The sequence below is a fragment of the Lactuca serriola genome, chromosome 7 (genome assembly GCF_051521515.1).
Source record: "Lactuca serriola cultivar US96UC23 chromosome 7, Lser_US96UC23_V15, whole genome shotgun sequence".
NCBI classification, from domain to species: Eukaryota; Viridiplantae; Streptophyta; class Magnoliopsida; order Asterales; family Asteraceae; genus Lactuca; species Lactuca serriola.
This window is the reverse complement of record NC_136414.1, coordinates 147,881,661-147,893,008: the sequence shown is the minus strand read 5'-3', so window position 1 is coordinate 147,893,008 and position 11,348 is coordinate 147,881,661. Positions and strand designations below refer to the sequence as shown.

Below are 11,348 nucleotides of genomic sequence, written 5' to 3'. Positions count from 1 at the left end.
GTTTGTCCGTATTAGGTCATTAAGGTTTTTTGTTGTGCGTATTAGACCAATATGGTTGTTATTACCGTTTAGAAATAGTCTTTTTACAGGTTAAAACCGGTAAAATGATTATTTCTAAACGGTAATAACAACCATATTGGTCTAATACGCACAAAAAAAACCTTAGTGACCTAATATGGACAAACTGAAAACCTTATTACCCTCCTAAGTCATTATCCCTTGTTCAAATACGAAAGCTTGTCGAGACAGACCGAGTTCAGTTTACCATTTGAAACTGGAGGTGCATGATGCGCACTCAGAGTGTTAAATATGAACTCAGACATACAAGGGTTCGTGAACAAAAAAATTATTTTGGACCAATAATGTTAGTCGAAAGCCTTTTGGATCAAAGTGACATTTTTAGCTAAATATAGAGACAATTTTTACAGTTTAGTCAATAGAATTATTTACATTATGTTTTCTTACATTTCTGATTGAATTGACTCGTATCGAAACCAAAGTTGGAAGCGAGAGACATAAGTGAGAGAATGAGTGTGGCTCTCGTGTTTACCATCATCATTTCAGATGTCAGCAACAACCTATTCGGCCTTATCGTTTGGATCCTATTGTTGCAACTCTCTTATCCGTCTTCATTGTTATCTTATTCTTTCTTTATGTACATGTGATCTTAAATGGGGAATTGGAACAGTGTAGCCATTACTATAAATGAGCATCACAAAAAAGTATATTAAGATGAAAATGATTGTCGTACGGTCTTTTGTTGGATATTGTGGTTGAAAGGAAGGACCAATAACTTGAGATGATGAAGGAGTTCCACACTTAACATTGCCCTTTGGTATAATTGTTTACTAAAAATCAATGTTGTCTTTGAATATTTAATTATATTCTAAAATTAAATGAAGGGTATAATCATTAATATTTTAGAAGTATGTGAATTTATATATAAAAAAGTTGTGAAATACTTGGGATGTTTGGCTTGACTTTTTAGAAGCCAAAAGTTATTTTTTGGAAAAATTATAAAAAGTTATATTTTTTCACTTTTCCAAAAAATTGATTTTCCTTTTAGCCTCTCACAAAAGGTTTTGACAAATATCTTTTATTTTAAACTTTTCTTTTAACTTTTAGCCTCTCACAAAAGTTTTGATATAACCGTTTTTAATTTGTAAAAAATAAAACGAAACAGTATATAAGGGCTTACTTTTCCATTAGTCAATTTCAGACAAGAACATAAAATAGAGAGGAAAGGAGAGCAGCAACTGCAGATCGATCGGAGAGGAAAACCAGGGAATCGGAAAGGCAATCGTCGTGGCTTATCGACGGATTAGCAAATCGTCGTGATAATCTGGTCGAAGTGCTCACACGACAGTCAAAGGTTAGAGGCGCGATTGTAGGTGGGGAGGGTTTCATATTTTGACCTAATTTATCATCCGATTATGTTCAAACGAAAACATCATTTTTTTTTTCAAAATTCAAGTATATTGAGTTCCGATTTCGTGTTCCTTTTTCAATTTCACAAAGGTTTCGTTTCAATTTGGTCGACTGAATCGCGTTCTTGATGTATCTGTAGTTTGGTAAAGAAGTAACTGGTGCCCAAATGGGATCACTGAAAGAAAGTCTGGACAGGTTCAAGAAGCAACAAGAGAAATGTCAATCAACCCTTAAGAGCATTGCTGCAGGTTCTAAAACAACCACCAAGACAACAACACCTGCTCCTAGAGTTGTGCCTGCAAACACCTCGACCAAATTACCTTCTCCTCCAATTAAATTCTCTAATGACACTGAGAGGTTGCAGCATATTAATAATATAAGGAAGGGCCCTGTTGGAGCTCAGATCAAACGTGTGATTGATCTGCTGTTTGAGGTACAAATCTTACATGTTCTTGTACTTGTTAAGTTGGTTGTTATAGTTATCTTTCATGTATTTATCATGTATAGCAGTATACCATTATAGATCATTAGATTGGTTCAAGAACCATGTTGATGGAAATATTTTCTTGAGATTTGAGAAATATGTAGGCTACTTATGGTGTCCCAAACCAAAGAGAAAAATAGCTTTTGACTACATAGAAGAAAAGATGTTAAAGCTGTATAATACTTATATAATTCAAAGTATTTTTTCTTGGTGAATTCATAGTTAAGGTTGCTTCCTGCTGCCTCACTTGCTTCTTACTTTTTTCCTTAATTTTATGTAGAATTGTGGCTCATACATTGTAAAAGAACAATTTCCATATTCTCTTGACACATCATTTGTTTTTGTTTTCATTGTTTTCAATTGTAATCTGATTATATGATATGATGATAACTGATAAGTTTATAACCCCCCATCATTTGTTTTTGTTTTCATTGTTTTCAGTTGTAATCTGATTATATGATATGATGATAACTGATAAGTTTATAACCCCCAAAATGGTTGGTTTTGTTTTTGGTTTATGTTGGATTTCTTGAGATAATATTGTTGGTTTAAGCCATTCAGGTGATTTCTATTGACCAGAAATTCATAGTATTTGTGTGATATTTACAATCTATGTCAGATTCTGTAGCTTTAAATTAATTTCATTGTGTTTATATATACAGTCAAGGCAATCCTTCACAGCAGAGCAAATAAATGAAGCATGTTATGTCGATGTGAAAGGCAACAGAGCTGTGTTTGAGAGTTTAACAAAAAATCCAAAAGTTAGTTATGAAGGAAAACGCTTCGCTTACAAGGTAATAATCCTAATCTTTTTATGACATCGTTATTTTTCTAATGCCTCTTTACTTTAATGGAAATAATTTTTTTTTTTAAATTTATTTATCTGCAGTCGAAGCATAATGTGAGAGACCAAAAAGAACTACTCCGTTTAATTCGGACATTTGCAGAAGGTATTGCTGTTGCTGATCTTAAGGATGCTTATCCAACTGTCATGGAAGATTTACAGGTATTTCCTTTCCAACCTCCAAAATTACCTTTTTGGTCCCTGGGTATAGCTGGTTTTTGCAATTTTGGTCCTTATTTGATGTTCTAAGTATTATGACTATTTTTGAATTGCAAAACTCAGGGACAGAAAACAGTCATTTTTCTTTGAACAAAAACAAAAAAATATAACAAGAACTTTAAATAAGGACCAAATTGCAAGAGAGAACTTTTTGGGACCAAAACTTCAAAAATAGCTATATTTATGGACCAAGTATAAAATAAAGATAAAATTATATGTTTGGTCCCTGCGTGTAGTTGATTTTTTCAATTTTGGTCCCAAAAACCGTTCTCTTGCAATTTTGTCCTTATTTGACGTTTTTGCAACATTTTTGGTCCCTTTTCCATGTAAAACGTTAATTTTTGGGACCAAATTTGTAAAAACCAGCCATACGTGGGGACCAAAAATAGACATTTTACTTGGAACAAGGACAAAAACATTACAAGAACCTCATCTAAGGACCAAAATTGTAAAAAATCAGCTACACTTGGGGACCAAAAATGTAACTTTATAATAAAATAAAAAAATTATAATTCTTAATGAAGTCCGTGATGATGGCAACTTTTAGGCCTTGAAAGCTGCGAGACAGATATGGCTTCTATCAAACTTTGACTCACAAGAAGACATAGCCTACCCTAATGATCCACGTGTCCCCATCAAAGTTGATGATGAATTGAAACAATTATTCAGGTCAATTGAGCTCCCACGTGACATGTTGGACATTGAGCGGGACCTACAGAAGAACGGAATGAAGCCTGCAACTAACACTGCTAAAAGAAGAGTAATGGCACAAAATGGGAATATTTATAACAAACCTAAACAAAAGAAGAAGAAGACTGAGATTAGTAAACGTACAAAGCTCACAAACGCTCATCTTCCTGAGCTCTTTCGCAACCTTAATGGCTAGTTGGATTTGCTAATGTATATGTTAATGTTTGGATAAATGAGAATACAAAAATGGATGATGGATTATGAATGTTTTCGATATGTATCACGATTTGATATTCAAGTGGATGATTCTATGTGTATGTATATGTATCAGTTTTTTATGCTTGAATGTATGCTCAGGATCCATAAGTGAGGTCTCAGGTTTAAGTCTTGGCGTTTGTTATCATCTATTTTTTAATTCCATTAAAGATTGGTTATATGATTGTTTAGGGTTAGTTGATTGAATTTGCAACCGAAGGTTATGTAGTGTAGAGTTGATTAAGACTTGTGTTTGTATAATGTTTTAGGATTACGGGTATGGTTGGTGGGAAATGGAATGAAATTCGTGAGTGGAACACTAACAAAGGATGTTCAAAGAAACCTCAAATAAAGATAAAAACTCCAACTACCCAGCCAAAATCCGGTGTTTCTAATTTAAGAACACAAACTAGAAATACTTTCCCTTTTGATATGCCGATTCCGGTTTATTGTCCGTGCATTGATGACCTATTTAGTGCCCAATAATTTCAAAATGAAAGTGTTCAACAATACTATCTCGTGGTTATGTGAAATGTTACCCCCAACATGATCAATAATTTCATAACTTTTCCCGATCAATTTTACAAACCTAACCGCATCTTACGCCACAAACCCAAACCTAACCCTATCTTGCGCCACAAAGTCAATCCCTTATTGGTCGCGGCGCGGGCCATGTCATTAAGTAATGACGCAACCTTATGTTGATCGCGACACAAAGCCATCACAACCCAAAATCCTAGGTGTTAGGCCTTGATCCCTATTTAAGGAATGTGATGCTTAGGGTTTTCTTTAATCTCAAACTCCATTCCCTCAAATGCAAACCTTAGCCTTGTGTGTGTATTGGCGAGCCATTATGTGAGCTTTTGGAGCTCTTATTGAAGAATGATGCTCTTGGTGCTTGGATGAGCTTTGTCCGGCTAAATTTTCCACATTCTAGACCCTCTATAAGCATTATAAGGCTATGTTTGGCGTACTAGCTAAAAAGCTAGGTGTTACCTGAAAAGTTAGTTGATAGCTAAAAAGCTAGCTGTTAAATAAAAAACTAGCTGATAGCTGAAAAGTTAGCTGATAAAAAATGACGTTTGGTAAAACTATGTAACATCCCGATTTCCAAGAATGAAGTTCTAGTGATTTTATGCAGTTTAGAAAGCCTACTCGACTTGGGAGGCCCAACTCATCGTGTAGAAACTAAGATGGTCGCGTGAATTATAAGACCTACTCGACGAGGTTGAAGGTCCCAACTCGACGAGTTGAAGGCTGAAGATGAAACCCTAATTTTTAGGGTTTTGTACCCTGTTTAAAGGCCTTAACTCTCATGGTTGGCCTCCTTCATCGTCCCGTCAGTCCAGAGAAAACCCTAATCGTGCCACTTTCCCCATTTTGAGTGCGTGTGAGCTTAATGAGTATTCTTTGGTGCTTTCTTAAAGGAGCTTGAAGTTGGTGGTGCAAAGTTGAAGGGAGAAGCTTTAGATCCCGGATTTTCAGTGTTGTTGCAGCCACTTGGAGGTATAAAGTCGATACCTTGACCATCCTTTTGCTAGATCTCTTCATTTGAAAGTTTATGGCCCTTATTAGCTTATTTTGGGGTCAATATTGGATTTGAGCATGTCATGAAGCTAAGACTTCGGATCTGGACATCTCATGGCCTCCAGACTTAAAGTTGCCAACTTTATCAGGTCTTGGTCCTCCTTCATGTCTAAGTACCTTGCTAAGCCTTATTTGAGTGTTTTAGCCCTCATGATGTCATGCATGAACGTAAAGCTAGCGGCTTTACGTGGTATTTCAGTCATAAGGGACCAAATCTATAGTTTGGGGCTTTGGTTTTTGCTTAGAAGTGTCTTAATGCATTAAGGTTAGGAAAACCGATGAGTTACTCTGCCAAATCGACGAGTTGGATCGAGTTTTCCCGTCTTCTAGAGACTAAGCGAACTACGCGAGTTGACTAGGGGTTTTCCCGGTTTTCTGAACACTGAAGGAACTCGACGAGTTGTGACAACCTGAACTATTTGGATCATGCAAGGTCTAAATTTGCAACCCTATTACACAGAAAAATCTTTTAAACCATTAAGGCATAAGTGCATGTGTATGAAAGTTTACACCTTGAGAACCACATACAAGGTAACCTATTGAAAGTAAACAAGTTTATCAAGGCAAAACTAGACGAATGGATTTGATTAAGAATCACTTGATATAGATATAAGAACTCGTGTTATGTTGCAAACTTGAATGCTTGAACTTTAAGGCTATCACTTTTAGCTTTCTAAGCACAAGAAACATATTCCTATTTATAAAAATTATCCAAGACGTATATGCACTGAAGAATATCATCTAAGACCATAAATACTTTTCATTAAGGCATGTGTGGCCGTCAACTACCCTAGAAACTAAAAAGTGGTCGTGAACACCATCCTAGGGAGCTTTTGGCCATGAACCACCTTGGTGGACCTTCATTTGGCTGTAAACACTAAAGGGAAAACTCATTTGGGGCATAAACACTACTTCCCTAGGAGGTATCTTGAGAGTAAACACTTCCCTAGGAAGCACCTAGGGCGTAAACACTATAAGGACTCCAAAACTTTGACCATGAACACCATCCTAGGCAACCTTTAGGCCGTAAACCCCATAAGGGGCCACCATTTGGCCGTAAACCCTTTGGTTGACCTCCCTTGGAGCGTAAACCATGGTCTAAACCCATTTAGACCATGCAACCCCTTGATTCCCAAGATATTTGCAGTTGTCATGCATGCTTTACCCAGCAGTAATCCAAGTAAACATCCCATCAAATTCTTATCCCCATACAAAGGGGCGTCAACCCCATTTCTCATTTCACAAACTCATTTCACTTTTTGTGAAACCTCCGTGAACACTCTTAAGAGTTCAAGCCAAGTCCAGAAGTTATTTCTTCACAAATCTTCCTAATATTTGGTAAGTAATTTATGACTAGTAAATGATTCATACATTTAGTTATTGTAAATCTTCTACTTATAAACTTATGTGTTCATAACCTTATGCTAGCAAAAACCCTCAAGAGATTCATCCAACACTTCAAGTGTTTTAGGCTCCAATTTCTCACCTCATATCTTCAACTACATTATCTTCTACCCAAGGTGAGCTTTATACCCCTATTTTCGAGTTTTCATTGTTTTGGGGGAGGATACAAGTCAAAGTCTTGTTTAAATATTGATATATTTGCTTGTTATGCATGTATGCTATGTTATAAGTACTTAAGGTTATGGAACTCCATAAGAATAGTCCAAAAACTCAAGATTTTGGTTAAGTCTCAAGAGTTTGGACTATATTCCACATCTTATTTGTTGATTTGAAACAAAAACTAGTGTTGATTTGAACTATGAACTAATTCATAAAGACTTATGTCAAGAACCACAAGGAAATTGCTTCAAAATTTGCTTAAACAAAGTTGTTGGCATAAAATTTTGGTAGATGTAAAATTATGAAAATTTATATTACTTTGGACCATTTTCGGCCATAAATATATATAGGGCCATTTTGAAATATAGGATGAATTTGAGCCATTAATGAATATTTCAATTAAAATGGGCCAAAAATGGATCTATTTGATAAATAAGGGCCATTTTCAACATTTTCTTAAAAACGAGTCTAAAATGAGTATTTTAGAATAAATGAGCCATTTTTCAACAATTCTCGTATTTTTGAATCACTCATGATACTTTTAACAAATGTGGGTCTTATTTGATAATTTATAAAAAGAAGAGCCACTTTTGCCAACATCAATTGTGTTGAGTCATTTTTGATATATATGATTCAAAGTGGATTATTTTCAATAAACGAAACGAAATGAATCACCTAGTCAGCGAGCACAACTAAGGTTATGAAACGAAACGAATCATCTAGTCAATGAGTACAACTATTGTTATTTATTAAATAAATAACATATTTCAACTATTTGCGTAAATATTTGTTAGTATTCTAGTCATCTGCATCTTCACCGTACCTATATAATAGTGTGTGTTTAAATTCCTATAAGAGTTATAACCAGAGTCTCCTGGAGGGAGAGCGAGAATTTGTGTATAGATCTATATGGGGTTGACACCCCATACCTTCGATGTTCGCTATAGCTAGACAAGCCAGTCTAGGGTGACAAATGCCTTCAACGAAATCAACGCCTGGAGTACGTTAAGACAGGCACTCCGTCATATTAGTATGGTTATAACGACTCACTAGTGTAACGACCATAAAATTCCAACCAATTTAAACTTTTCAAAAACAACCTGATTTCATAAAATTATTACAAAAAGGTTTTCAATACAATTATTTCAGAGTATTCCCAGAATCACATCACAAAACATAATCATGAGGAGCGGTACGATCACGCCTTTGCCTTGCCACGGTCTCCTGAAGAACCTGAAAAAAAACATTAAACCATAACTGTAAGCCCGAAAGCTTAGTGAGATATCCCCAAAATACCAACCACATATACCATACACGCATAACATGCCATATCATAACAGAACACATAACAGCCAAGCACTTCGGGTCTACTGTGTGACTGGTCCGCCGCACCGGCCAACAGTCCACCTGGTCCACCCTCCGAGTCTAGCCATATACATCGAGTCTACAGTGTGATTGGTCCGCCCGCACCGGGCCTTCAATCCTCCTGGTCCACTCTCTGAGTCTACAGTATGACTGGTCCGCCCGCACCGGGCCTTCAGTCGGTCTGGTCCACTCTCCGAGCCTCGGCACGTCTGGTCCGCCCTCTTGGGGCCTACAGCCTATCCGGACTGCTCGCTAGGCCTTCGGGATAACCGGTTCGCCCTGGGTATGTTGGCCTACAGCACAAAGCAGGTCCCGCCTCAACCCAACCCCAGTCCAACAACCATGTGCACATAAACATTCAATCATATAACATATCGCATTCAATCAAACCGATCTAACAGATCAGATAGCATAACATCATCCTAATCAGGATACCGACCTAACCGGTCACTAGCATAGCGTCATCCTATATACCAGGATTCCGACCTTAACCAGGTCTCTAACATATACCATCCTAACTACCAGGATGCAACATAGCAAAGCAATAACATAACAACGATACCCGGATCACAAACCGATAAAAGGGCCGGCCTTGGTGCCGTAGACCCTGTCGATATAGTGAGGATAACTCACCTCGCAACTGCCGACTGAGCAGATAAACCGAAGCTGCTTCGACCACTGATACGATCTCCAATACTGACCAACACCAAAACTCCGAACTCAAAACAAAAGCCAACAATTACCAAAATGCCCCTGGACATCAACTGGTCAACCCTTGGTCAAAGTCAAAGTCAACCCCTGACTGACTCTACTTGAGTCAACCCGATGACTCGCCGAGTCCCCATGCACAGAACTTCCCCAATTTGTGACTCAACTCGCCGAGTCACCCCGAGACTCGTCGAGTCCAACAATTCTGAGTCCTTTCACACTCGACTCACCGAGTCATCCCTTGACTCACCGATTCACAGCTCAACCAGAAGAAAGGTTAGGACCTCACGACCAGACTCGCCGAGTCCAAGAACAGACTCGCCGAGTCCAAGGCTATCTGCAACCAACTCGCCGAGTTCCTGCCCATATTCAACCAACTCGCCGAGTTGTTCTTCCAACTCGTCGAGTTCCAGCCTATCTTCAAGCAACTCGCCGAGTACACCCTTGTGACTCGCTGAGTACCCCTAGATCTGAAACCATACAGAGGCTTTCCAAGCCATGCAGAAGCTCTAAACCATAGATCTACTCTTACACAAGCCATCCATCACGTAAAGTGGCAAACTTTACGTGGATCCAAAGAGATCTAGGCATTTTACACTCTAGGGCTAGGGTTTGGGACAAAAGAGCTTCACCAAACACTCAAGAATCGGGACTTTATGACATATAGGACCATCACAAGCTTAGATCTGAAGTAGCATCCTCAGATCCAAGCTTCTATCTCAATTTAGATGTCATATCAACCACCACACATGAACCCATGAAGAAAATAGCTTAAGGAAATGGTTCCTTACCCCTGGAATGAGCCCAACCAACTGTAGATTCCTGATCTCCCCAAGCTTCCTGATACAAGCCTCCAATCTTCAAGCTTAAAGCACCAAAGTTCCTTCTCCAAGCTCTAATTCACTCAACAATGGGGTCTCCTCACGAATTTAGGGTTTCTGAAACTCAAGGAATGGTAAAGAGGCTGGGGAAGATGTGTTATGTTCTTTATATAGGGCTCAACCCTCGAAATTAGGGTTTTCTCCACTCAGCACCAACTCGCCGAGTCCATCCATGCTACTCGCCGAGTCGGTCACTTAACACGCGACTAGAGTCGCGACCCTACTCGTCGAGTCTATTCGTGGACTCGCCGAGTTGCCCTTTCCCATTTACACTTTTAGCCCTTCAACTCTACTCTTGATATTCCGGGATGTTACAATTCTCCCCCACTTAAATTAGGCTTCGTCCTCAAAGCCTGCGGCAACACGACTCCAGAACTACTCTCGCAATGCACCACCTGGCATTAACCAGACCAGGTTCCTCAAAGTACAACCACCGAAACCCAAAACCCAGTTTTCCTTCCCGCGGTGTTTTGACCACCGCTTCAAACCGGCCACCGGCTCGCCCTCTGATAATCACTCTTATCAGCTGAGTACCACTCCATGATACTTCACTCGCTCCAAAACACAACAATCACTCGACTCATACAAGTTAGAAATAACCATGAACCACCGGAATTCCCGGTCTGAGCCCAACTTTGTCCACTCCATGCTGACAGGATGACACATCCTTCAGCCTCAAAACAACTCCCATGAGTTCTCCACCGCAAACTCATACCCATGCTGAATTGGCTCTAACATCAACGGGTTGGAAAACCCAATACGCTGACAATACCACCAAACATCCCCCGGGATGAATTTCTACCACATACACAAATCCTTGATCAAAATCAACTGGAAATCCAAGATTCCATCCCTGCATTCCTTCTGAGCATATGGCTCTACCCTCGGAAATTCCTTCCGTGACCTCAGCAAAGATCCAACCCGGATGTGATTTCAGACCACAGCCGCAGACACACTTGTAACACCGTAAATTTTCAAAATAATTTTTCGCAAATATAAAAACATTTCTCATTTAATTTCATAAAACATTAAGATTAAAATTCCAAATCATGTCATACAAATCCCAAGATCTCATAAATACATATCAAAAGTCCCTTGAGTGTGTACGGATCAAGCCGACGCCTTCCCACGGTCATTGCTAGTACCTGAAACAACAACACTAACACTGTAAGCACGAAGCTTAGTGAGTTCCCCAAAATACCACACATGAAACACATATTAGCCACCCGAGGGTGTAACTCTATGGGTCCGTGCACCCAGACTCTGTGAACCCTCAGGTTCTAACTCTAGGAACCTTCCGGTCCCAACTCTGTAAACATGCACA

At 38.8% G+C, this 11,348-nt stretch overlaps 1 protein-coding gene across 2 annotated transcripts; it reads left to right on the top strand.

The window, feature by feature from the left end:
- Window positions 1-1,217: 1,217 nt before the first annotated feature.
- Window positions 1,218-3,982, top strand: LOC145062341 (transcription initiation factor IIE subunit beta-like). 2 transcript variants are annotated; one of them, XM_079009957.1, is made up of 5 exons: window positions 1,218-1,372; window positions 1,568-1,861; window positions 2,575-2,706; window positions 2,802-2,918; window positions 3,523-3,982. In XM_079009957.1, the coding sequence occupies exons 2-5, from the start codon at window positions 1,595-1,597 to the stop codon at window positions 3,859-3,861; spliced, it is 855 nt and encodes a 284-aa protein (XP_078866083.1). In that variant the 5' UTR covers window positions 1,218-1,372; window positions 1,568-1,594; the 3' UTR covers window positions 3,862-3,982. The 2 variants fall into 2 exon arrangements, with proteins under 2 accessions (XP_078866083.1, XP_078866082.1); XM_079009956.1 differs by having other exon boundaries at window positions 1,218-1,391.
- Window positions 3,983-11,348: the final 7,366 nt, after the last annotated feature.

What these genes read in the sequence shown, in the direction of transcription:
- LOC145062341 (XM_079009957.1), top strand. Translation starts at nt 1,595, where the DNA reads ATGGGATCACTGAAAGAAAGTCTGGACAGGTTCAAGAAGCAACAAGAG. An exon ending in GAAAACGCTTCGCTTACAAG is followed by an intron (nt 2,707 to 2,801) that starts GTAATAATCCTA and finishes ATTTATCTGCAG; the next exon opens with TCGAAGCATAATGTGAGAGA. An exon ending in CTGTCATGGAAGATTTACAG is followed by an intron (nt 2,919 to 3,522) that starts GTATTTCCTTTC and finishes GGCAACTTTTAG; the next exon opens with GCCTTGAAAGCTGCGAGACA.